General features: G+C 36.0%; 1 protein-coding gene across 2 annotated transcripts in view; it reads left to right on the forward strand.

Annotated features, from left to right (window-relative positions):
* The window catches only part of PSME4 (proteasome activator subunit 4), a 70,027-nt gene that overhangs the window by 27,466 nt on the left and 15,082 nt on the right, over nt 1–27,479 (forward strand). For both annotated transcript variants that reach the window (XM_075497033.1, XM_075497034.1), the window contains 22 exons: nt 1,025–1,123; nt 1,520–1,589; nt 2,044–2,111; nt 2,693–2,908; nt 4,943–5,100; nt 7,251–7,346; nt 16,653–16,708; nt 17,596–17,652; nt 17,840–17,895; nt 17,979–18,077; nt 18,600–18,662; nt 18,831–18,926; nt 19,753–19,884; nt 21,355–21,564; nt 22,277–22,413; nt 22,753–22,806; nt 23,631–23,760; nt 24,439–24,520; nt 25,066–25,219; nt 25,762–25,831; nt 26,576–26,701; nt 27,061–27,213. In XM_075497033.1, the coding sequence (XP_075353148.1) occupies nt 1,025–1,123; nt 1,520–1,589; nt 2,044–2,111; nt 2,693–2,908; nt 4,943–5,100; nt 7,251–7,346; nt 16,653–16,708; nt 17,596–17,652; nt 17,840–17,895; nt 17,979–18,077; nt 18,600–18,662; nt 18,831–18,926; nt 19,753–19,884; nt 21,355–21,564; nt 22,277–22,413; nt 22,753–22,806; nt 23,631–23,760; nt 24,439–24,520; nt 25,066–25,219; nt 25,762–25,831; nt 26,576–26,701; nt 27,061–27,213 (2,382 nt within the window). The remainder of the gene's footprint in view (nt 1–1,024; nt 1,124–1,519; nt 1,590–2,043; nt 2,112–2,692; nt 2,909–4,942; nt 5,101–7,250; nt 7,347–16,652; nt 16,709–17,595; nt 17,653–17,839; nt 17,896–17,978; nt 18,078–18,599; nt 18,663–18,830; nt 18,927–19,752; nt 19,885–21,354; nt 21,565–22,276; nt 22,414–22,752; nt 22,807–23,630; nt 23,761–24,438; nt 24,521–25,065; nt 25,220–25,761; nt 25,832–26,575; nt 26,702–27,060; nt 27,214–27,479) is intronic.

Here is a 27,479-nt window from a genome sequence, read left to right on the forward strand (position 1 = left end):
GTGAGTCCTAAGTTAATTCGTTGTTGTCATTAAGTATTTAATCTGTGTTTTTCCTGATTTTTCATTATTAAAGTAATCGCATGCAGTCTACACTATATAGTTCAGCTTGCCTTGCAAGGTATTGGATGGTAATAAGCTTCTTTAAAATATGCTGGCCACTTAAATAGTTGATAGTTAATTCCTTATTTATTTGTTAACTAAGGGACATTCTGGCTTTACATCAATTTCACATGTGAAATAGCATAATTTTCCTTTCAGAGGACTGTGACTTATTCAGGGAAAACTGTTTTTCTGTGTAGTTTCTCAGAAGCACCCCAAGCTTACATTAGTCAACAAGATTTATCTGACCTCCTTTCTTCCCCAAGTGAATATTTTAGAAGTGTCTGCAATCTCCAGCTGAAGGCAGTGTCCTGTTATGTCACCAGTTAAAGCACTCAGTGTGTTTTGTTTTTAAACTCTTGGGGGTGGGGGAATATAGACCTTCCGGTAACTGAATTATTTTAATTATGGTGGACGCTTTCACGTATTTTCCAGTTACAGTGTGTTACTGTAACTGAGTATTGCAATAAATAAGGAAAAAAAAGTGAAAATCTGCAAACTGACACTATTGTGACAAACCTTTTGTCATTGCTACTTCTGTAGCAGCTTTTATTCTTCAGCTCAAGGCAGTAGTTGTACAATTAGACATAGGTGTTACACAGCATGCAAGTCACGTGGGCTGGTAACATTTAGGATTTTTTTCCTGAGCAGTTACTATTCACATACATTTTTAAGCTTTCTATTCTGTAATATTGTCAACTATAATTATGAGAGTGGTTATGTTTTACTCAACTTTAGGCATTTTACAGAACTGCTTTTTCTGTGTCTCTATTCTGATTTTTTTTAATGTGAATTATGTTTCCAGTCTTCTGTTATAAAATAATACAATATTATGTACAGATCCTGCCTTCTGTGTAACATCAAACATTTGATGCTACCTAGTTTAAAAAAAAAGTAACCTCCACCTTTTTGTACTCATTTTTAGGTTGCCTTGGAGAAGGTCTTTAACTTTGCTGTTTCAAATATATTTGAGACTAGAGTTGCTGGTCGAATGGTTGCCGATATGTGCCGAGCTGCAGTAAAAGTGAGAGAAAATGCTCTGATTTCACTTGACCTTTAGTTTAAAAAAACCCAAAGCCAATACTACTACTTTTTTTTACATAAGACCCTCAATTTTTCCTGTAAATACAGGTAGTTCCTAATATTGTGTCTTTTTTAAAACTGGATGGTTGCGTATAGCAGTATTTCAAGAGGTTAATTCACAAGTATTTTTCTTGCATTTATGTTAAATTTATTATAGGTTTTATTGAATGTTTTAAAATCATGACGTCAGGCTGACTCTAGATTGAATTGGAGTTGAGAGAGAGTCTATTCTTCCCTCTTTTTCAATTATGTTGTTAGAAGATTTTTATCAATGTGTGCACTGAGTTCCATAAGGCATCTTTTTTTTAAAATGGGCTATTTATGATGCTATTTCCAGTGCCGCCCTGAGGAATCCTTGAAGCTGTTTGTACCACATTGCTGCAATGTTATAACTCACCTCACAGTCAGTAAGTTTATAAGATATCTAATGTTATTTGCTTTGGTTTGGGTTGACTTTTGTTAAACACAAAAATAATATTTAAAATCTCTGTGTGTTTTCCCCAACTTCATTTCAATGACAGAAAAATGATTCTGTCTGTTGTTTCATCTAAAAAACCAAACCAACAACTATTTATGTGTAATTTCAAGACAGAACTCTATCAAGCTAGAAGAGCATGCTGCTTTAAAAATGTAGCCGTTTAAAATGTCTCCAGACATTCCTCAATTCCTCAAAAAGCATTCAAGATGTTAAATTAGCTAAAGTAACTTCCAGTTGGATGTGGGTGCAATATGAATTGGAAGGTTGCAGTAGAAGGGTTGGGAGTAAACTTTTAGGATGCAAGCATGTGGTTTATGATTTAGCCTGTTGGGAAGGCTTTACTGCAGCATAGTTACAGCAGCGCTTATCACTTGTTCCTCTAGATGATGATGTGTTACATGATGAAGAACTAGATAAGGAGCTACTTTGGAATCTTCAGCTTCTGTCAGAGGTATCGCAAAGAATGTTCTCCCCATGCATGTATATCATTGAATCCTGTTTAATACCCCTGAAAGAAGAAAGTAATAAAACTTCTGCTGTGAAAAGAAAGTAAATGTTGTATGAATGACATTATATAACTTCTTGTTCTTATCTGATTTTAAATGGGACTTAAGTGCCTGCTGTTAGAAGAGAATAAACATATGGGGTGTGTGTGGAAAAAAATTAAAGCATTTAATACAAACAGTTATTAAGGGGTAGAGAAAGAAGTGGGATACATGCAGTGAAAAACATAAGATGCTTTTGGTAGAGATAAATCTTTTAAAATGAATCTCAAAACGTATACAAGTATTGCTAGAAAATTTTGAACGGCATCAAGAAGCAGTGTATATCACAGTTCTTATGTGTTACTTAAACTTTTCCAACAGCAGTAGAAGTGGTAGTTCATGTGCAAGTTCAGTCTTTACTTTGAATTCAATGTGACGTAGAGAACAAAACGTGGTGCAGGATCGGTTGAGCCGTGTAATCCTCTCTCTAGTCCTCTAGAACAAAATCAGTTATGTTTACCTTTGAAATGTTTGTCTTTCCTATTAGATCACTCGAGTGGATGGAAAGAAGTTGCTACCGTACAGGGAGCAGCTTGGGAAGATACTGCAGCGAACCCTACATTTAACCTGTAAGCAGGGTTACATTCTGTCTTGTAACCTACTGCACCATCTTCTTCGTTCTGCTACACTTATCTACCCCACAGAGTACTGCAGTGTGCCAGGTGGCTTTGACAAGCCTCTTTCTGAATACTTTCCTATCAAGGCAAGGATTTTCATTTATTTAGGATTAGAGGATTTGACTTTCTTTTTTAAAAAACAGTCATACACTATATTATTTGTTTTTATTTGGAGATTTCTGAACATAGGTAGCAGCAATGGAAAGTGTAATTGAAAGATGCTTCGGGCTTTGAAATGTATAGCAAATTACAAGTTACTTAAAATTATATTGATAGCAAAAAATGAATACTGACTATTGTTTTGAATAGTTTTATATCATGACATATTAGTGTTTTATGACATTTGACAATGATTGCATGACTACAATAAGATAATACAAAGCAAGAGTGCCTGCTTGTGTTTCTTAATCTTGTAATATATGACGCATTTAATTGAGACCCAGCTATCATGAAGTACAGCGGTATAAAACAGTTACGTTTGGAGTTTAGCAGGAGATTTTTGCTGTTTGCTTTAGCTTAAATATCCAGTCATAGGAAGAATTGTTGCACTGGGACAAACTTAGTCTTTCATCCACTCTTGTGGATGAGAGCTACAGCCTTTCCTTGTTCCTCTTCGTATAAAGGTGGCTATCGGATATAACAAGTAATGGTGAGTGCGTGGAAAAATGAGTACATTTGTGCAAAACAATTGCAAGGAAGGAGATACGGTGTTTTACAGATAGGCAGAATAACAAATGAACAATGATTCTAAACTGAGCTTGAGATAAAATGAAAGTAGAAGTGGCAATATTAAAAATTACTGAAACTGTCAAAAGTAATACACTAGTCTGCTGTTAAGACTTTGAGGTCAATTTATGAGTATTACAGGTGAACAGTGCAGCAGTTTTCAGCTGGCCTATTTGAATGTAAAATGGCATTTTGCTGAAAAGTGTTCTTTTACGTAACTTTCCAACTGCAGATAATTTAATGCTTGTTACTTGAAAGCTAGTACAGTTTTATAAACTGATGGGAACATCCAGTTGGGCCAGATGCTCATTTAAAAACAGACAAAAAAAATCTTAAATGCCCCAACACAAAAATGGAATTTTTTTTAATTCCTCCTCTGAAATTGAAAAAATTCACAATTACTTTGCTGTTCCATACTTCCATCAGTGGCTACTTTAAAGTATATATTATATCAACTCTTAATTGCCATTAGCAGCTTGAGTTTGTCACTTACGTGCTTCCTACCCTGCCCCAGTGTAAAACTGTCACTTTCTCAAGTAATGTTTGTGGAGGACTAGCCTGCTCTTCCAAGGAAGAGAAGTAATAGCAGGCTACATTGAGTAAGTGTATTACTGTAGTTCTTTGTACTTTTTGTCCAGTCAGATCAGCCAGGCATTTTAAGAACAGATGCTGAAGTTTTGAAATACTAAATTACTGTGTAAAATTAGACAGAGACAGGAAATGGTAAGTGAAGACTGCAAAGGCCTATCTATTAATTAATGTAGTCCTAAGCATGTACTTCATGTTTGAATATGAACTAGTAATAAATATTGACTTGTTTCTTCCAAGTACTGAAGTGACGTCAATTCTACAGCAAGTCTGAGCTCTTTGTAAGCCAAAACACAAACGGTTGTCTTTGTTATGGGATGACCTAGCATTGTATGGAAAGTCCAACTTAAATTTTAGCTTTCTCTTTTTTATTTTAAAAATGAAAGTGCTAAGTCTTCTGATTGTGGTTCAAAACTGAAAAGGAGTATTATTAAATGGGCTAGCTTCCTTATGTTCTCTATAGGAGTATCAAAAGTCCGAGTTGTACTTAAGAATATTTCTGAATTTGTGTCCAGCCAAAGGAATAGCAAAGTTATATCTGAATTAGACCAGTACAGTCCTTTGCCTTTTAGTCCTTTCAGGTATGTGTTATTTTCCAGGTACATGTAGATGCTATAGTAGGTTTGGGATTTCTGTTTGGTTTTATTGTGTTCTTGGTTTTTTTCCTGGAATTGTCAGGATAACTGCTTTACAGCAGTAGCTAGTTCATGTGTTTGGGTTTTTTTAGTGATATTAAATGCTAATTTTTTAAAAAAGAAAATTTGCTTCATAGTTTGATTAATATGAAATGTCTTTATTTACTATAGGACTGGGGTAAACCAGGTGACCTGTGGAACTTGGACATCCAGTGGCATGTTCCTTCATCTGAGGAAATAAACTTTGCTTTTTATTTGCTGGATACTTTTCTTAAGCCTGAGCTCACCAGACTAGAGCACTATGCAATTGGAAGACTAGAAATGTCCAGGTTAGTGGTGATACATAATATGGAGAAGGTGCTTTTATCCACTCATGTCTGTTTTAAGTAGTTATTGCCCATCATACTGGCACTATAAAAATTAAGGATTAAAATATTATAATGTTACACTGTCTTGGATGTTATTCCAAGTATCTTGCCAAGATTTTTAACTCTTAAGAGCATGTGTAGCTTTGAAGTGCCTTTCATAAAATGGATAACATGTTATTTTGAACAGAATCGCTCTTTAAAAAAAAAAATAATTTTAAGACACTTGATGTTGATATAAAGACTTTTCTGTTCCAGATTTTTTTTAATACTTACCACAAAATATGTTTGTAGTCAGCAATAAAAAAGCGCTTCCTCTAGACTCTTATCCTGTTACTTTGGCACAACCATTGGTGTTCCTAAACGATAAAGTGGAACACAGAACTGATTTGGCTTGGAAATCTGCCTCTCCACTTCCTTCCTACAAGTAAAAGGTACATAGTGGGTCTCTGCAAAAAGTGGCAGTGCTGAAACTGAGACGGTAGTGCAGAGTCAGTGGCATAACAAATGGGAACGGAGGCAAGAATTCTGTTGCCCAATGTTGTTAAACTCAGTTAGTGTGAAACGGTGGCTTCATAAGGATAGTTTCCTAAGCACAAGATAATCATGAGTTTAGTATGTGCTAAAGCATTTACAAGTATCAAATAGCTAAAGCTGTTTACAAGCATTAAGTCTCGAACATTCTTTGTTTCTTGTGTTAAACCTTCACGTCCTTGAAGCTATATATACTCAATTGATGTTCACAGCATGTGACGCTATACCTCGTGCTGTAAAGTGCAGCCCTATGTGAAGCAGGGCATGGTGTATCAGCTTCGTAAATATTTTTCTGTCTGACCAACTTCCCAACTTTTTTTTTAATCTGAAAGAGGCAATATATGCTTGAGAAATCAATGCCACCAAACTGCAATCAGACAGTATACTTAGACTAAAAGAAGAAAGGATATGCTTCCTATTTAAGTCTTTGGTTTATTTGTATGTTTATTTCTTTTGGTTTTTTCTTTTCTCTTTGACACCTTGTATATAAAGCTGTTAATTTATAACAGTTGGACTTTGATTTGGCTAAGGCTTCACTGTGCTACTTACATGAATGGTGGTGATTTGGGAGAATATAGCCAAGTGCATGAATTGCAAATTAAATTGGAAGGCAAGATAGCAAAGCTGCAAGAGTAGAGAATACCATTAGTTGCTGAGGGAGTAACAGTTGTGAATAAATGGGATACTAGGTGAGCCTGCTATTGCTTTGAATTGCAGTATTTCTGGAGCTTGAATTCTTGTCAAATTTCTTTTTTTTTTTCTTCCAGTATTCCTTGAAGTAATGATTGGAAATAAAACGTTTTTTATGTATTTAGGAGCTTCAGAGTAAGATTTTCTATTACAAAAGATAAAATGAAAAAAATCTAACAGCCTTTGTTGAACACCTATGTTTAGGGAGTCGAAAAGTAATCATGAGTACTAAGAGCTCTTCAGTTAGGGAACCTCTTAAGAGGGCTGAAAGGAGTTGTTTTACAAATCCAAGCTGCTTACCACAAAGATGAGAACAAAGGGCAAAATTTGTAACTATATATTAAATGCTACTAGTTTAGATGAGAGAGCTTTAAAAAGAATTCCGTAATTCTCCAAAATAACACGGAAAAAAGTATGTTGTTCACATCGTTGCATTATAATTTATCTGCAGACTGTAAAATATTCATTCAAAGAAAGTATTCCCTCATCCTACTCATGGTGGGAAGGACTTTTTCTTGGCCTTAGGGTGGAGAGTTATTTCATGGGTTTTATCTAAGATTTATATAAAGTTCTTCAAAACAATTTTTTGGGGTAAAGCTGTCTGTTTTGAGATTAGTTTATCTCATTATACTGACATTTCCTTCACTGTTTCATAATATAAAATCTCCAAAACAAGTTTTTTGGAAAACAGAGTTGAATGTTGGAGTTCTGTAATAGAATTAGGTTGGATCAAAAAATGATTGATTTCTGTAGTGCTCCCTCTTGTGTTTAGAAGTGACATAGCTAAAGAAAAGGGCTTTTATAAAAACTTCACCAAAAAATATGGTTTATCATTTGTATATTTTCAAGCATTTAACAGATAAGTAATTGGATTTTCTTCTTTGTTTAAGAGATGATGTGCAGCAGTGTCTTGCTATAGTACACAACTGCTTGATTGGTTCTGGGAACATTCTGCCTCCTCTAAAAGGAGAAAGGGTGGCTCATCTGTAAGTAAAATTTATTTTTATAACACAAACATTCTTAGCAATTATATTCATACTGGTTTTTAGTGCTTATTGCTATTACCACACAACTGCTTCTAGTGGCTGTTTTTAAGGAACTGTCATACTTGTATAATGGTCCAGAAATTTGCAATAGTGACTTACAGAAACACTTGAGTACTTAAAACATGAAAGAATGTTAAGTGCTTTTTTTCGTGCAAGACTCTGAAAATGTTTAAAAAAGGTAGGTGATGGCACTGCATTGCTGATGCTACTTTATGTTAAGGAAATGGAAGCTAGGCATTTACTCATGTGTTTCCCCTCTAAAAGAAGCCTTCAAAGTATAGTGAACTGCCATGTTACCAATGTTCCTGTGACCGTGAACGAGTACAGTCATAAACACTCTGAACTTAACTTTTTGCTGGCTGTCTTCTCATATTAAAATAGGAAACGTCCCGTTTGAATGTTCAAACCCCTGTGAATAATGTTACAGCAGAACCTGGCTACTGGTGCCAGCATACAGTAGAACTCTAGCAAAAATGCTTGAGTAAACTTTCATTTTAGCAGTAATAGGAACTTTCTGTTGCATTACAGTAGTTCAGGCTTTAAAACAGACTACTTTTTAATAGATGGGATTGCTGCTTTAGCTTTGACTTCTTTGACAAAGAAACATTGAGTTGAAATATTGTTGAAAAACTCAGTTGAAACATTAATGTTAGAGGCAATTACGAGTTTGATCTCGGTATTCCTGTTTTTATATGTCATGTTTAAAATATGGAGGGTTTCAATTAAGCTTATGGCCGCAGTCTGTATTTGGTGACTATAAAGTTGTTACTGAGACTTTTTTGCCTAAGTGACAGCTACTAAAAGCGCCAAGGAGCATTGATACAGTCTCAAACATGTTACTTGAGTTGCTTAGCTTCTGTGAGCTTCTTGTACAGTGCAAGTAAGCTCCTCTTGAGTGTATGTTAGAACATTTATTAAGCTGGAGAGCTTTGTAGAGGCTATCTTTTACCATTGACTATGTAAGACATTCAGGGAAGTAAATCTTTTAGTTAAAGAGGCAGTGCAGGGCATTTGGGCTGATTATGACCATCTTCTAAAATAAGGACTCCAACACCTTTCAGGAGGCGTTGACTGTTCCTGTACCAGCAAGGTGCTGCTGGTCCATATTGGGAGAATGTGGGAGCATGTTAGCATTGCTTCTTGATTCCGTCTGAATCCTGTCCTGGCATCAGTTAGGCAGCAAGCACTAGGCGCTTGCAGTTCCTATGGCTCACGGGTTCAAGGACAGAGTTTCTGGTGTTAGTCCTTCAAAGGAGAAGGATTTTTTGTTCTTGGATGCCCCGAACTTCAAAATACAAGGCTATCTTGGCCCAAAAAGTCTTTAACACCACCACCAAAAAAAAAAAAAAATTAATCTGTTGTAGTTAGTAATCTATTAATCAAGGAAGAAACACCTGTGTAAGGGTAAGCAGTTTTGTACCCTTGTCTAGGCTATCTGGTTGTCAGTAATGGAAGCTTCATTTGGTAGAAGAAAGAACCTTATGATCTGAGGAGAAGAGTGAATTGCAGCTGTCATTAGAGTGTGTTCATGTAGACTGTCTCTGGTTTTGTTTTGGTGTGGGGTGTTTAGAATAATCTTTTTATATTGTTGGGCAAGGTCTGTAAATTCTTAATGTACAGATTAGGACGTTAGCCTATAATCAGCTTCTAAATTACTTGTATACTTACGGAAGAATTGCTTCATTCTGTTAGTTATCTGTGCTGCCGTATTAAATATATACAATTTACATGAGAACATGCTGAAATCAATTTGTTACTAAAGAAATCAAAATCAGACTTTTCTCACATAATCTGAATTTTGGAACTCAATAGTTTATTCCAGTGAATATCTGCAGAGGTTCAGACTCCATCATTATCTGGTTTTGGACAGACTTTACGCATATTGATGAAACATCTTATACCCACTGTGAACAGGTCTTGCATCCAAACTTTTAATGTTTACATTAAAGCTTTTTAAAAATGTAGTTAAGGCAATTTACCTTTTCAGTGACTTTACACAGGACGCTGGAATTTGCCTGCTGAAGTTGAATGAATTTTAAGTAAGCTTTAGTTATCATTCTTTGTATGATTTGAATTATCACAAATGAAACGTGGATTTTTTTTAGTCAAGGAGACAATCTGAGGGAAGTAGAGTGAGTTTGTGCACAGTGGATTGTGCTTTGGCCTAGTAAGGCGGACTAAATACTTAAGGAGATCCTGTTGCACTTCTTATCAATTAAACATTAGATCCCTGTCAGTTTATTCAACTTAGCAAGAACGGTTACAAAGGTCAGTATCAATTTAGCATCTTGAGAGATGAGGCTGAGTTGATCCATCCAGGACAGATGGTGTTCGTTCTAGGGATGCTTCTTATGAAATGTATATTTTGTTTTAATGAGTTACTCTGTGTAAGCAAGGGTCACAGAAGGGAATTGTACCAAGAAGGAAGATGTCCTCTCCACTGCCTTATTCCCTCCTTTTCATTCCCCAAGAAATAACTGGAATATTTGTAGTGAGGGAGATCTCTTTTGATTTAAAAAGCAACATTAAACAGGTTCCTGTGAATGCTGTTTTCTATCCCATATGTCCATAAAATTATATCCAGTTTGAATGTAGGAGGGATCTTTTGATGAGCTTGTTATTAAAACAGAAAAAAGTTTGATTTTAATTGTTATTGTGTCCAGAGTTCCTGGGATTTTTTTTTGTAAGATACCAGTTCACATTCCCAAGCTTGTTCCATTATATGTAGTGGGAATGCACATAAAATGCACATAAAGCACTCAGATTTGAAACTGAAGGACTTTTATTGAAAGCGACTAAGTCAGTTACCCAGAACACCCTTATTTTAACTACTGTCTCTTCGTAGTTAGTACTTACCACTAGCAGTGATGATATTCACTGTCCTAACGTGGCCATATAGGAATATTTTTGAATGCAGGTATTGGTAAACGGCTTGATGCATTTAAGATAAAAAAAAAATTCTACATGTATACTTCTAAAACAAACTGGCACAGGAGATTTCTTGTCAGATACCTCCTACGCCACTTAACTCCAATGAACCATAGCTGATCACACACCATGTAGTACAGCATTGTTATTTGTGCTGGCTGTAAAGTAGAGCTGAGTAGGTGTAACTGCTAGATTTCCCTTCATCTTGATGTTTAAGCATACCTGAAGATTCTTGCCAAGAAAGACAGGTGATGAGTATTTGTTCCTTTATAATCCTCTAGCCTGCTTACTGAATGAAAGGAAAGCCACATAGGTGGGGGAGAGCTTGGAGCTATGTAATTTGAACCTCAGCAAAAGAAATACGTGGGTAGAGTGAACTTTAAAACTTTGTGTGTAGCGGGATGATGAACCAGATGTGATGGTTCGGTTAGTACTGTGAACTCTGTCTGCCTGCAGGCTGCTCCTGCCACCAGGATACTTTTTCCCTGAAGACATGGGATTTACTTTTCTGTTTGACAACTGACAGCTACCCAGATATTTGCAGACCTTATTTTTGGGGTCTGTTTGCAATCTTGCTTTGGTGGCAGGCAGGGGAAGGCAGTGGCAGGAATAAGGGAGAAAGGCTGCTTTCTCCATTAGGAGCGGGCTGTAAGAGCATGAGACCACTGTACCTGATTTGATCATTAAGCGACTCGGTCATACCAATGACTAGTGCAAAGCAAGATTACTTGACTGAGTGAGGAAGTAGGTTTTTTTGCTTAAGTAATAGGGAAAACTAATTATGAAAATTATATATTGACTGTATGTCACAGATGTCACAAGCTGGCCAAATGCTTCTTTCATTATTGGTTGTCATAATTGACTTGTGTTGTTGCATAAAATTCCCATGCATTAAATGCAAGGTTTGGTCTTTTTTGGATGGATGAATTTAAATCACAGTATTACATAAACATGGTAGTCTTCTATAGGGATGAGAATATAACAAGTTATGAGCACTGTTTTGGGAGAAGAAAATGAGTGAATCTGGATTCAAGTTCTAAACATTTCTGGTTTAAAATAAATTGCAGAGATGAACGTATGAGACTGCTTTCTGCTAACATGGTAACTATTTGCTGCTTGGTGTTTTGTTGTTGCTATAATTCTTTTGAAGTTAGTTCTACAGTAGGAAAATAGAGCTGTTGCAAATATAAGGCCTGTCCACTAGTGTGGAGGCTACTACATTTTACTGTAGTAGTACTTTTAACCCAGGATTCTGTTTTGTTTGATTATAGATGGTGTATTACAATTCATCAACATCATTTTATGGAAATCACTTACAGAAACTTTTCATCTTGAAAAGTTTTGTGGGAAGTTACTTGGTCCATTTCTATGGACTTCTACAGGTTTTTTGTTCCTCAGTGTCAAACACCTGAGAGTACCCAGTAATTTCAAAATGTCTTTCTTCCTTTCACCTTGTTAAGAATAGTCTGTTTGGTGTCTCAGCAGTTTGTGTGTGTTTTATTTATTACCTATTGAAAATAGATTTGCTTCTTGAATAGTTAATATACAAAGTTTTCCTGTTGGTGGTTTCTTTTTTATTAGTAGTAGTATTTATTGTTTGATAAAGCTGAAACTGAATAGAATTCCCCAGCATTGGTCTGGTATGTTCTCCTTGTTAGACAGAATCAATTGTGCTCTTATTTTCATGGCTTAATAAATACTGGTTAGAGTAAAGGTTTCAAAACTTCTGTTTATCTAAAAGTGTGTACATTGGCATGAGCCTTCTTGAATCTCCTGTCAATCTGGGTTAATGTTTTCATGTTGATTTGTTCATTTCTCTTATTCCTGATTTTTATCTTTTGATGACTGATAGTCTCCAAACTTAAAAGTGATATATTTACTACAGAAAACACATTGTTAAATAGACCAACACTAGACTTGGGTATGCTCAGTATACCCAAAAGTATACACTGTGTGTGTACATGCACATGCTCGGAATACGCATCAGCATAGCTCTTACGAAGTGCTTGAAGAATGATTTCCTTGTTTAGTGAACTTGAGCACAAAAGGTTTAGGTTTCACAACGCTCCAACATTTTCTGAGACCAAGCAATTCTTATCTGTAGTTTGTGATTATTTGTTTATTTATTCCCAATTTTGGGAGCAAAATTCCCATGTGTGTTTTACATGAATGACCTAAATAATTTAATCCTGAAAATCCCATCATACCTTAATTAAAAAACAGCTCATGTTATATTAAATGCTTAGTGTTACTGTGAATGTTTCATACATGAACAGGTGTTTAGGGAGACGATAGGCAATTCAGTAGAAAAGAAATTTGTGCACAATCTGTGCACAAATAAACTGGGTAATTGAAACTTGTCAGAATTGAAAAGAATAGTTAAATTTCAGTAGGAGATAGAACTTTAATAAATGTCACTTGGTGTTGACTTCATTTTTTATCCTGTAAGTAGCAAGGAATTTAAACTTCATCTTTTTGGGACGATGAATGAATTCTCTTCTGAAATGCCATGTATAACAAATTAATAGAAAACTATTTCGTGACTCAGTAGGGTGTATTTATATTATTATTCCACATAGTGTTCTTCGTCTTTAGTAGACATGCCATTGATTTCAGGTGTGTCCTGTGAACTACTTTTTTAATGCAAAATGAACAGTTACAAGGGGAAGGGGAAAAAGGAGTTGAGGAGGCTGCCAGAGGTTGTGAGGAGCAATCCTTTATGAAAGCAGTAGGGGGTTTTTGTGGCTGAATTAAGGTGTTCAAAGCCATAGAGTCAGAGCTGTGGTGAATTACCCTGACACAGTTGGGGAAAAATGGATACACAGGTTTTTTTGCATCTGCAGAAACACGATGTAATGGTTGCTCTGCCACACGAGATGTGTGCAGGTATAGATGATGTTTCTGTGCACACAGTCTACCCTTTTTCTTAAGGGGCCACTGTAATTGTAAGTAATATCAATCTCCTTTTGTTGTAATGACTCTATAATGGTGTGCAAATAAAGATTATTTTAAATGCAGACAGTATAAAGCTCTCTTAAGTTTGAGAAATCTTTCACTGATGTTCAGTTGAGTTTCCCTTTGCTTTGCTTCCCTTCCTTGCTGCCTACTTATTAAAAAAGGTAACACTAAGCAGCTGATTTAGGGAAGCAAAAGCAGGGTTACTCAGAGAACATCCATTTTTTGTCTCCCTCTTAAATACAGCTTGGTTAGTTAGGATGCAGTATTGCTCCACTCTTGCTACAGATATTGGTAGGAGCTTTCTTAATGTCCTTTCACTGAAGGTGTTCAGACTACAGGTCAAGGATAAGACCACTTCTTTTAAATGTGTAAGGATGTGATATCGTATGCTGAGGGGCAGGGCTAGCTAACCTCTCTTGGCATCTCCAGGAAACTTCCCAGCTCTGCTGGGGGAGCTGCACACAGAAAAGGAAACAGTTACTCCTCCACGGTGAGTAACCCTGTTTTCTCCTTGTTCACCTTCCGACTGTTGTCTCTTAATCTCTTATGTCAAAATAGGTTGATGCAGCCCTTGATCTAGTCCTTAACATGACATGGGGGGTTTTTTGCAATTAGAAAAATTTTCTCTGCAATTGGTTCAGCGGAGTGATGCTAAAAGTTATCTGTTTCTATCTGATTGCTGAACTGTACTTATATACTGAGGAATATGTACACAGAGATTTGAATAAAGTGGTCTGTAAAATGTCTGGAAGTTGAAAAACATAGTGCATCAATTTTTCTCAAATAAAGATGCTTTAGTTCTTGTACTGTGGCAAATAAGGGAATGAATTCTTCAAAGTTCTGTTTAATTGGGATTTCTGTTCCAGCTATAATTTTGGATACTCTTTGTTCATAAGTTTTCTTGGCAATTTGTGTTGAAAACTGTTGATACAGAGTGAAGCACAGTATTATTTATACATTGCATGAAGCATTGTGTGAGAGTCTTGCTATCAGTATTGACTGAAGTTCAGAAAATCATTTCATGCCTCTTCCTTTTGTGTGTCCGATGTAAAACACTTAGTTTTCTCTGGCTCAGTGGCTGACACTTATAATGCTGAATATTACTAGCATGGATCTTAGTTTGTGGGCCAACTATAAAACTTCCTTGCATTTTGAACATAATATTTTCATCCTGTTAGTAGCTCTGTTGAAATAAATGGTTCTGCCTGTGGAGTGATGTCATGGTGAGTGTAAGGACTATACCAGGCTAGTTCTTGATTACTGGATGCTATGTGTTGAGTTGTTACTCCTGGTTTCCTCAGGAACCTGAAGTGTAGAGAGAGCTTGGAGTGTTGCTTTTCCTTTGTTTTAAATATTAGAGATTTGGCTGGGAAGTTGGCTATCTGGCAAAGAACAGTTGAATGCGTTTTGCTGGGAGTGGGAAAGAAGCGTGAAGATTTGTAATCTTTCTGTAGACTACCTAGAGGGAATACTGGGAAATTGCACTTTAATTTTCCTTGCCTCATAGGTAGGAAAGCCTTATGTGAACTTAATTTGTGTATTTATATCGGGGGAAACTGTTTAAGGGTAAAAATACATTAAAATGCTGTAGAAAAAATTACTGCTATGAGCTCATTTACCTATCAACATATCCAGCATACTGTACAAAAAAAAGTAATTGCTCAATATTTAGCTGCCTGAGATTGTTGGATTTATTTGTTACCTTCTTTTTTTTTTTTTTTTTTTAAGAAGTAATAGTATTCGGGGTGGGAAGGTTCACTCTTCTTCTTTTCCAGACGTTAATTGCAGAAATATCCCCTCTCTGTATCTTCCCAACTGGAAAGATCTGATTTTGGAGAAATACATAGCAAACACTTTCAAAATCAATCATGTAGGTGATTCTAAAAGAGCAAGTGTGTGAGACCATACAAACTTGATATTTATTTATTTATTCAGGACTGAAGTACTGGGTTGACATTGGATATTTTGGAAATTGTATTAGTGGCCAAGTTGTACCTTAAGCACCTATGCCAGTGCTGAGTTTTGGGGGGTGGGGGGAAGTGGGAAGGCTGTTGGAATGGCTTATTTTCAAATGAACTTAGCGTTACCAGGAATACAACAAGGAAAATGAAATTAAGACTTTCACTTCTTGATGTCTAAATCAATTAAGAAAAAGATATTTCAGTTTGACTTTTGTTGGTGCAGATGTGATGGCTAGAAGGGTTGTGAAGTCAGTTTACCTAATTTTGGGTTGCAAGTTTTTTTTCCTTCATCTAATCAGCACAACAATTGTAGCGCTCATGTTTTAATGTGTTCACTTTACAGGAGAAACATGACCCTTATTTCTGGTTCTGACACAAGTTTGCCATCGCCTGAAATTGGAAAATTTATTTTAGTATCTCGTAGTGCATGCTCAGATATAGAATCTATAGTGTTTTCTGATGTGTTATTTAGCATTTGTAATAGGAGTAGATTCACATTGCTTCACTTAGTTTTGTTTGTTCTGATTATACTGTCAACGCAATTTTATGTGAAGATTATTTTTATGGGGATTACTTGCTGATACTATTTATTTAATATAATACGCTGGTGTATTTTGTCCTTGAAAACTTGAATTTGTCTACCTTAATGTTTTAGGGGGTGAGATTGTAGGTTTAAAAAAAAAACAAACCAAAAACATACAACCAAAACAAAAAAACCCAAGTGTATGTTCTCATGTCTTTTAAATTCATTGGCATGTGATATCTGAGTCATGGTTCCATAAAAGCAAATCCACAAAGACTAAGAAAATTCACTTTTAAAAAAATATTTTGGATGGATAAGTTTGACCCAAATCCTGGAAGAAGCATGGCTTTATTTTTTTGTATGGTTATCAATAGTGAACTTCATATAGCAATAAGTAGGACTTCTGTAGATAATGGGTACGTTTCTTTACTTTATAAAGAAAGGACCAAAGTCAGAAAAGCTTCATCAGCTTAGCTTGTCAGGAAAGGATTCTGCCTCAGCAGTCAAATTCACCTGTCCTTCCTAGATTAAGACAACTGGAGCCACGCTTGTTTTGATGAGTGTGTTCATAGTTTTGACAATGAGACCAAATCTCTGGCTGTTTAACAGAACTGATGAGGTTCTGTTAAATGAGAAATGAAGATTCTGGGTTCAAGGTGGTGTCCTTATGGTGTACTTGTCTCTGACAAACAGTCTGACCCATAGGTATGGTTGATTTTGTAAATGTTAGAACTGAGGCATACTGTTAGTAAATCCAAACATTTTTGGCGCTACTGGCATGAAATTTAACTTGTTAAAATTAATTAAATGTCAATGAAATTCACATAGTCAATGATTTCCATAATGTGTAGTAATGCTTCATTTGTTTTCATGCAGGGTCCCAAGTCTGGTGTCTTTGGAAGAGACAAAACTCTACACTGGTGTTGAATACGGTAAGTAGATCCTAATTCTGTTTGGACAGGTTGTAAGTGGTGTTTTCATTCTTTTTTTTTCTGCTGTAAAAACAGTAGGTTCTTTTTGATACCATTGTTTTGATTCTTCCCTTTATATTAAATGGGCTTTTTTGGCCAACATAGTTCTTGTGTACACACCGTTTCAGCTTCAGAGATGGTATACAAGATACAAACATATGGCAGTAATATGGCTGGGAATGGGAGCTTGGGTCCAAGCCCCAGGTCAGAATGGTTGGCCCCATGTACTTCCACAAAGATGAGAGGTGCAGGAAGCAACACCCATCACCCAAGGACCGCGCTTGAGAGACACAAGGAATCAAGGCGTAACCTGCTAAAGGCTGTGACAGCTCCATTAGAAGAAAACTGCATTTTTCAGGCTTTGTGTGTATTCTTCACCATCTTCCAAGAGAAGATGGGGTATTTAAATAAGGAACTGAGGCACATGGTAACTGCTTATTGGGCTATTAAATGGTTTTATGTGCTTTAATACTTCTAAAATCTGGTCCATTAGCTTGCAAGTGGTGAGTTTGAAGCCATATAACACATAATAAAGAATGGGCGTTTACTTAGTGGTCTTTTGCAGCAGTTAAGATTTTTCTGTGCCTCAGTCTGTGGTTAGAGATGAAGCCAACTGTCAAGGCAGATGAAGAAGGTTATGTACCTATAAAAAAACGTACTGTTGACTTGATAAACAAAAGAAGGCCCTATGCCAGTGGTGTCCTCAGATGTAACAGGAGGGTTATTTTTATAATAGTCCATACTGCCATTTCTGAATAGTCTGCTCTGGCTTTCCACTGCTTTACTTATCTATAAATTTTTTTTTATGCTATTGTATAATAAAGAGAAAATGTTTAAATTTTTTGTAGATTTATCAAGAGAGAATTATCGAGAAACAATTGCGAGGGTTACAAGGAAATTACTGCGTAAGTTTAACTACTCCTCTGTCTAAAAAGTACTGTGTTGTGCTTTTAAGTATAATTTTATAGATGAGAAACTTGTTTAATTTACTTTGCCTATAATTCTTAAATTTAAGCTTCGTAGAAATAAAATTATTGTTAATTTTTAAAGCTCTTCCTGTCTGATAACAGATTCTCTTTCTTCCAATTGCAGGCTATATACTTGATAATTCAGAAGATGATACCAAGTCTTTATTTCTAATAATAAAGGTATGCTTATAATTTGTAATACTTAAGACAAGATTACTTGTTTTGCAAAATAATCACTCTTTGTCATCTTTTTCTTTCTACAGATTATTAGCGATGTTTTACAGTTCCAAGGGTCTCACAAGCATGAGTTTGATTCACGATGGAAAAGCTTTAATCTAGTGAAAAAATCAATGGAGAACAGGGTCAGTGATTTTTCTTTGTAAAGCTTAGGTGAGGGATGGAAATAGTTCCTAATGTTCCGAAAGACTTTTTTCATATTTTCATTACTGTCCTAATCAGTTTTCGTAATTTTGAAATCTAATTAATTGAATATTGTTTTGCATCTTATTGTTCGTAAGAATATTGTTTTGCAGTGCTTTTGTACCTTTTTATTTGGAAATCTTATGAGTAAATAGCTTAGCATTTCTGAATTGTAGTAACCCTCAGTTTGCATATATCCTTGGACCAAAGTCTGAGATTGGCATGATGCTCTATTCTGGTCCTTGATAACTGAGAAATTTCTGTGACCAGAGCTTTCTTTTGCTTACAGAGTAATAGGCAAATAAAAAACTTTACCAGGGGAAAAAAAATCAAGGTTGTCTGCCAAGAATTTCTACATGAAATTTGCCTGTTTCTAGAAGAAAAAGAGTACATGGGGAACTCAGTTAGTGCAAACTGCTGATATGAATACTGAAATCTAAACCCAATTATGTATTTGTTTACAGCTTCAAGGAAAGAAACAGCATATCAGAGCTTTGCTGATAGACAGAGTTATGTTGCAGCATGAGGTAATACTTTCACTTAAATCTTCACTAACTACTTTACTTGAAAAGCTGGTTTGTTATCTTGTCATTTAGCAAAAGATGCAATAATCCTGCAGTAGTGTTTCTCTTACATGTGTGAAATGTAAAAACAAAAACCATCTGTCTTTTATTTGTGTTTTCTATGCAATTTAGCTGAGAACACTAACGGTGGAAGGCTGTGAATATAAAACGTCCCACCAGGAGATGATCAGAGATCTTTTGTGCTTGTCCACAAGTTCATATGGTCAGGTAAGGAACAATCCCTTTTACAATGAAATATATGGAGGTTTTTTGTTGATCTCTTCAAGTTATGTTTTCTGCTTTTCAATTTATTTCCATGGCAACATGAAATATTTACTTATTTCATTTGCATTAGTTGCCAATTTTGGCATAGTTTTTGCTTTAAGCCCTTTTGTCAAAGAACTTAACTGGGTGGAGAGGTTGCTAACTTAAGTTAAAAAGTTTAAATTTTTTGAGGGATTTAACTCTAGGCTCCTAAAAACAATAATTCAATAAAAAAAATTAATAAAAATATACCGGGTTGAGGTTTTTATATGTGATGATATGATTCATGACACTATCTGGAATGCTAAGTCTGCTTTTAGGAAGTAGCTGTGATGGCATTCTAGTTCTTAAAAATACACAAAACAAGTGTGCTGATAGTTGGATTCTGAACTCTTTGCCCGGTGGGAGCTCTGTGTGGGTGTATGAATTCAGATCCCTCCACAGTGTATACAGGCTCTTTAGAGTTCTGCTAACTGCATCTGTTACTCTAGCTGTTTGCTTTTCAAATGATCTTAAAAACAGAGTGACTGTTTTTGGCAACGTAAAGAATTTTCTTTAACTTTGTAGCTGTTCTCAAGTAAGTGCTGGAAACCAAGAAATAGATTTTTAACAACTGCGAGCAAGGGTGAGGGGAAGCATGCTATTTACAACCTTCTACAAATAATTTTGTTTCTGTGCACAAATACATCATGTAAACTCTGCATAAGTAAGTGAAATGGATAAGGATGTTATTTTTGTATAGTATACTTCTGGTTCAGAAGACTTTCTAGTAATGTCTCTCTTCCCACAGGTCAGAAGTAAAGCTCAGCAAGCATTCTTCACAGCCCTGGGAACGTACAATTTTTGTTGCAGAGATATCATTCCCTTGGTTTTGGAGTTCTTGCGTCCAGACCGGCAAGATGTCACTCAAAAGCAATTTAAAGTACTGTTTCATTAACTTTGTTTCATGTCTGTCTTTTGAAACTGTTTTTATAGGAGAAGTTTTAATGGTGAAAGTGGGATTTGCTTGTGTATCAGCATGACTGATATTTTCATGGCATATAGCTTATGCATGACTAGTGTAAGGAATTATTTGCATTAGATCAGTTGTCAAGAGCAATTTTGTGTTTATCTATGTTCCTCATTTCATTGTGTGTTCAGGTATTACAAAAATGTATGTTAAAACCTATTTTTAAATTATGAAATGGAAATTGAGAAGCTATAGTCCAAGGTGGTAAAAGTCATTAAGCAGTTCTGTCAGCTGTAGCAGTATAAGAAAATAGGACAAAAAGTTGATCACCCAAAAAAGTTATACTATATCAGGTGGGTTTTGTTATGACGTGGTGGGTACCTGCTGATGCTGTCAGGCCTGGAAATGGTGCTGATGCAGTGATGCCAGGACACAATCTATCCATCCAGGTGTTCGAAAGCATCATGCTCCCCTCCTTCTGCTGCACCCCCCTCAGTCCTCCTGGCCCCAGAGGCAAGCTGGACTCTTGTCATATGGTCACAACAGCAGCTATAGCTTATTTTCCTGTTCCAGCTGCCTGATAGGTACTATCAGACAGCATGTGACTACACTGTTTGCGTATCTTATTATCCCTTTTCTTGTTTCTTGGTTGTTATTTTTTTCTACCATCCTTGTACCTCCTTTTCTCCATCCCTGTCTCCTCCCAGATAAGCAACCCACGCCTAGTTACTTTTTCCTGATTGGTCCCAGTTTTGCTCCTCTACCTGAATTTGGTATTTCTGATACTGCTACGAGGCAGTTTTAGCCTATATGACATTACTGATGTGTTTACCTAGGCACTGTTGTTCTTGTAAGAGTCTGCTCTCCAAAAGGTCCCCAAGACTTCCTTCCAATTGCCTGTGAAATTTAGCCATTTCTCACATAACTCCCACTTCATCACCTGTGAAATCCAGCCACCTTTTGTTTCACTGTGTCTAACTCTTGTCAGCTTCTCACACAATCACCTTTCATGTTCACCAGTTTGTTGTGTCGTTATCCACATCCTGTTCAGTCAGCACCATTTCAGGTGCCTAGTTAGCAGCATTATGATTTGCCTGCAGCCCAAACATGAATAAGTTCATAGAAAGGCCATGTGTGGTACTTGATCACTGAATAATCTCCTTTACAGTGTAATTCAGAAATCAGTCAGCCATTCTGTGGATAAATTAATTGGCAGGGCTTCCAATCTCATTAAAATGGCTCTTTAGCATGAAGAGGATTCTGTGAAAAATCTTGAGTATTTTGACAATGAGGCCGTGTAGCTGAATGTTTATGGTACATTTTAATGATTCAGTAATGTGAAGATTAATTTTTATTCTGTGTGGGTGCATGCTTATGTAGCTAGATATCACTTACATGTGAACAATGCTTTAACTTTTTAAAATTACATCTTTCATTTTGCAGGGTGCCTTATATTGCCTTCTTGGAAATCACAGTGGAGTATGTTTGGCAAACCTTCACGATTGGGATTGTATTGCGCAGACGTGGCCAGCGATTGTTTCTTCTGGGCTTAGCAAAGCTATGTCCTTGGAAAAACCATCCATAGTTAGACTCTTTGATGACCTAGCAGAAAAAATCCATAGGCAGTATGAAACAATTGGATTGGATTTTGCAGTAAGTGACAGATTGCTTGGTGTTAGTCTTGGATTCTGAGAGCATTTGATTCTATAAATGCTTGAGACTCATGTATATTATTTGAGTTGGTGTTCTAATGTTGATCACTTTCTGATTTCTGTTACAGGGGAATGTAGATGTGTATTTTTGAGACTGAAGTAATAGAGCTTCCTGTAATATGATTGGAATTTGTAACTTTTTGTTAACCTCTAAGGAAGCCTGTTATAGAAAGGCAGTTTAAGTTGCCTGTCAGTGTTAATTAGCGTGGGTCATGCTGATCAGGTGTGAACATGTGGGTTGGTAGGACAGTGCCATCAAATGAACATTGTCAGTATTTGTAGTGTCGTCCCACCGTGCTAACACACAGCACTCATTACACAACTGCCTTTTGCCTAATCAGTGGGATAAATGGCGTGGTACTTATTTTAAAGAATGAATGCCAATTCATAAAAATCTTTTATAAACAATTTTCACACTTTAATGAAGTATTAAAGTTTGTCTTTATCTTAGAATAAAACATTTACTTGGATAAATAATTCTGCTGTGTGAACACAAAAGCTGTCTGTCTTACTTCTTCACCGACCTGTCTGTGGACAGGAAATTCTGCAGTCTTCATATGATTCTGAACTCTCCTTATTTAAAAACAGAAACAAACAAACATAAAAACTTATAAGTTGCTGCTAAGTCCTAACTCTGCCTTCTCTGTCAATAGGTTCCAGAGAAATGTGTTGAGATAGCCGTTATGCTCCAAAAATCAGAACATCCAAGTTCAGAATTCACAGGTCTTTGTTCAGAAGAAATTCAGTTAGGAATTCAGCGACAGAAAGAAAAGAATGCTGAGGCTCTGCGGTAAATTAAACTTCCCTTAACACCAGCTTGCACTGCCTGATATTTACTGTACATTAAATGTAATAATCCGAAATGGCTAAACTACATCTTAAGCTCGACAAATTCAGAATGTCCATGGATTGTTGTGGTGTGTCTTCTCTCCTGACTTGGCAGCCTCTTTCCTTCCTCTGTGCTCATATTTCCTTCCTTCCTTCCTCCTCCTCTTCTCTGTCCTCCCTGTTTGTGCTGCATTTACTGCATTGCCTTCACCCACTTTTCATTGAGGAACTTTTATTCTGTTTCTAAATGGTTGTCAGTAGTGTCTAGTTGATGATTCCCTCTTTTTTTTTTTTCCCTCAGAAACTATGAAAATTTAGTCAACATGCTGCTGGACTGTGTCGAACAAAGAAATCTGTAAGTCTCCATTTCTCTGCATGAGAATTTTTGGGGGAGTGGATTTGAGGTGGCTACATGAGTAAATATCAGTTGCATCAAGGAGTGCAGTTAGCATGACCAGAACTGAGTAATATTTTTTTCGCCCTCAAGTTAGTTGTCCAAAAGCAGTTTGTCAGTAGCAGTCTTGCATGAAGTGGGTAGTGGCTAGGTTCTTGGAGAGTTTTTGCAAAGGTGTCTGCAAGAATTTAATTTCTGGAGGTCCTCATGCATTTGCATATGGATTCTGCTTGCCCAAACAGGAAGATAAAGGCTAATATAGGGGAATCTTGCATTACTGTCTCCTAGGTAAAGATGTGAATGAGTCTTGAATTTATTTTCATTGGGAGCTTGATTTGTTAGTATGAGCTATCATCACATCTTGGAGTTTAGCTTTGTCGTTAATTAGTTTGACCTGTTTTTTTAATGTTTGTTGTGGGGGAAAAAAAGCTCTGGTTCTGTCTGCATAATACTGACATCCAAATAGATTTTAATTGGTAGCATAATATTTGTGTTTAAAAACTTTAAAAGAATACCCTATAGGTCTGTATTTTACATTGAAATTCCAAGATCAAAAAGACACCGTTAACTGAATACGTTTGATTGCGCTTGTGTGTTCCCAGAACATTGGATGTTTCCCTAAATGACAGTTAAGATTGTTGACTATAGCAGTGACATAGAACATTACTTAAATTAGTCCAAACCTATTTATATAATCTTAATCCGTATAATAATTTCTGTGCCAAAGCAGTACATGCAGCTCTGCTACTTACTGTCTGTTTTGAATATTTATTTTATTTTTTTAGTCCCTGGAAGTTCGAGCACATAAGTATTGGTTTTCTGTCTCTGCTCCTGAGGGATGATAGGATACTGCCTGTCCGTGCCATAAAATTTTTTGTGCAGTGTCTCAACCATGATGCAATTGTAGTTCGTAAGGTAAAAACAACATAATTATATCTTCTTGTTTTGCAACTCATTAGATTTTTAGATAAGATGTTTGTGATGTCTCGCTGTGATACAGCACAAAAACTGGGGTGTGCGTCCCTCCTCACTCTTCCAGCCACGTATGTGTACAAAAGTTCCTAATCCAAGAAGATGACAGTCTTGGCAGTGCCGTAGCCATGACATATGATGTAAAGTTTGTAAATTGTGAAACTGCGGAACGTACCTATTCATTCTTACCTCAGAATTTTGCAGAGTTACTTTTGCAGATATCTGTTTTTTCCATCTGTAGCTTATGACTTGAAGGGAGCCATCTATGTGCTATATTTGTACCTTTCATTCTGCTTGTCGCCTCAGTGAGGCTTGAAACCAATGGCCACCTCCTTTTATTTTATTTTTTTTTTTTTTCCCTGAAAAAGATTAGTGGAGGGGGAGGTTTGCAGGCTATAAAGGTCACACTTAAGCCATGTCCTGTATCCCCTGAAATGAGTGAGATTTACTTCTTTATGGGCACTATCAGCCACTGGGGTGGTGATGTTCACTAGTTTTCACTGGCTTTTTAGGGCACTGAGTAGCTGGTTTTAAAATGTGTCTATAATGAGATGATTAGACACATCCTTCTGGAGGTAAGTATATGGAATGGATACATTAATGCCCATTTCTTTCTTTCAGGTGGCCATCTCGGCTGTGGCTGGTATTCTTAAGCAGCTTAAGAGAACGCACAAGAAGGTGCCCATCTGCCCTTATGAAATAAGTAAGTTTTATCTAATATAAGAAATGTCTTACTAACATTTATCCTAAAATTTTTTTTAAAGCATATTTTTCTGGTTAAATTAAACATAGAATCACAAGCTTTTAATTTCTCTCTGGTTGTTAATGTTCTAAGCAAACAAAATAGGTAATATAATTGGTCATTTTTCAGTTGTGTTGTGGTTTGTTTTTTTTTTTAAACAGTGTTATCCTTGCAAGTGTGTATTAAGCTATTCACTTGAAGTGAGTTAAAACGTCAGAAATATGGTCACTCTCCTTTCAGAAAGCCTTGTAATTTATGAGAATAATTTGTATATCTCCTTTTTATTCTGTTTTTAATAATTTCAAATTACATATTTGTATAAATTAGTAGAGGAATATCTTCTGTTAATGTTACTTTTAATCTCCTAGGGCAAATCACTGTACGAATTTGATTGGGGGGAAGGAGACATAAAAGCTCTTCAGAACCTTTTATTAAAACTAAGTGGTAACATTTGCTGGGACTGTTAATGACCAAGTTTGATAGAGTATAAATTCCTCTTTAACCAGGTGGCAACCCTAAGCCTTCCAGCATTCAGGCTGGTGACAGACCAGATAACCAGTGGCTGCACTATGACAGTCAGAGTTTACCAAAGACTAAGGAAGCTTGGGAGTCGTGTTGTTTTGTGGAGAAAACGCACTGGGGATATTATACCTGGCCTCAGTGAGTATCATTAAGCATTAAGATAAGACTTGTGAGAGTCAGCAGAAAAAAATCCTGTGGGAAATTAAATAATGCTTGTTAGGTTTAAATTTTTTTAATTGAAACAAAAAAATACAATTTATTTCGTCCTTTGTGCTCCTTGCTTGTTTTACCACTTCTGGGTGGTTTTTATGGGTTTTTTGTTGTTGTGGTGGTGGTGTTTTTTAATTTATTTTCTACCTGCTTCTCTTTGGGGTTTTTTGGGTACTATAGGCACGTATTTCATACGGCTATTTAACTGCTAATTTTAAAATGAAGTATGCATGTTTGAATATTACACAGTTGCGAAATACGCGGAGTACTCTATCATTAATAATTCTGGATTGGTTGCTGTAGCAAAACCTTTATAATAACACGATTTTTTTGTTGTAAATTTTTTTTAAGTTTTGCTCTTTTGGAGTTGATGATAAATCCTTTGTAATATAGAGAATATAGAAAATTATCATAAGCTTTATTTTACTTTGAAACATGTGTTACTGTGTTATTTTTTTTTTCATATTCAGAACTATGACAGTTTATGCTCCAGTTGAGCATCAACCAAAGCTTGGGCGAAGGAGAGATGAGCTGACAGAGGTAAGGGTTTCAGCGTGTTTCAGTTTTGTGGGGTTTTTTAATAGTACTACTCCTCTTTTTAATTATTATTGTCCTCAGATTACTGTGGAGATAATGTGGAGATCAAATTCCTTTCTCTCTTTTAACCTAAGTATTGCTTGGCATTTAGAGAGTGCTTACACAAAATGTGTGGAAACAGATTTGTTTTGCTTGATTGCAAACCAAGGTGGAGATTGAACTCAACTATGCAGTTTCATGGCTGTGTGGATATAATCATGTTTTTTAACAAGCAATAAGTGATAACTCTTCTGAAACCTACATCCCCACAAGACATTTTTAATTGTCTTTTTCTACTTCATTTTCATACTTACTGTGTTAAGATACAAGAAGAAATTAGTATTTTAATGTATTGCAGCTTCTCTGTCAGTGATCGTGGAATAATTGTATTAATGAGCACTTTCTTGTTCCCCTTCAAATCTTTATCAGAGCTTAGAACAAGATAATTAATGACAGTGGGAATAACTGCTTTGTAGGGGTTGTGCTAGTGAAAGGAAAGACAATCCAAAGTCATTAATGAAAATAAAAATCGGGAGTCTTGCAAAACATCACCCAGTATGCCCTATAAAATGAGGGGGGAAATAGATAACCCAGGCATGACTTTTGCCAAAAATAGAATTAAAATGAAAAAGGGGACTTGGAAAGACTGGGACATCGCTCTGACAATCAAGCGCCTCAAAGCTAATACTTTTTTTTTTCCTGTTACAGGCAGAACAAATTATATATGATCACTTTTCTGATCCCAAGTTTGTGGAGCAGTTAATAAAATTTTTGTCTTTAGAAGACAGAAAAGGAAAAGACAAATTTAATCCTCGCAGATTTTGCCTCTTCAAGGTAACTAGAGTTCAACAATTAAATTGCTTCAATTTTGTAGATAATTATCAAAGCATGGAAAAGCCACACACTACTTGGCTTATACCCCACTGTTGCAAAATGTTGATTTTTTTTTTTTTTAAAGGTATGCTGCTATGATTAATCCTATTAATTCTCTCTTCTGACTAACTACTTAGGGAAATATATTTAGAGTAATATAAAAGTTCGTAGGATACTTGTATATAATTCTGTTACAAAAGCAAAGTAATTTCACTTTCTGCACATTCAGATCTCAAGTGCTTCACGATCTTATGTTCTTCTTAGAGGACAATGGTTTAGATGGATAATTACTGAAGACGCTTTCACATCTTGTTTTACAGGGCCTTTTCAGAAACTTTGATGATGCCTTCTTGCCAGTTCTTCAGCCCCATTTAGAACAACTTGTGGCAGACTCCCATGAAAGCACCCAGAGATGTGTAGCTGAAATTATAGCTGGCTTAATAAGAGGTTCTAAACACTGGACATTTGAGAAGGTGCTGAAGTAGTATTTTGAGTGATTCATGGAAATTAAGGAATAAGTCTGAGTTATTAAACAGATTAAATGTATGAAGTTGAGGGCTTTCAATGTGTCACCTATGTCCAAGAAAGGACTGGAAAATGTTGCAACACTTAGTGCTTCATTGCCAAACTTTGAGCACAATTCATAGCTTGGTTTGGTGCCTATATAATACTAGGTGTTAGTAAAATGCTTCAAGGTGAAGACTAAGAACAGTTTACTGGTAAGGAGATGGCAAAGCTA

This window comes from Mycteria americana, chromosome 3 (assembly GCF_035582795.1).
Source record: "Mycteria americana isolate JAX WOST 10 ecotype Jacksonville Zoo and Gardens chromosome 3, USCA_MyAme_1.0, whole genome shotgun sequence".
NCBI classification, from domain to species: Eukaryota; Metazoa; Chordata; class Aves; order Ciconiiformes; family Ciconiidae; genus Mycteria; species Mycteria americana.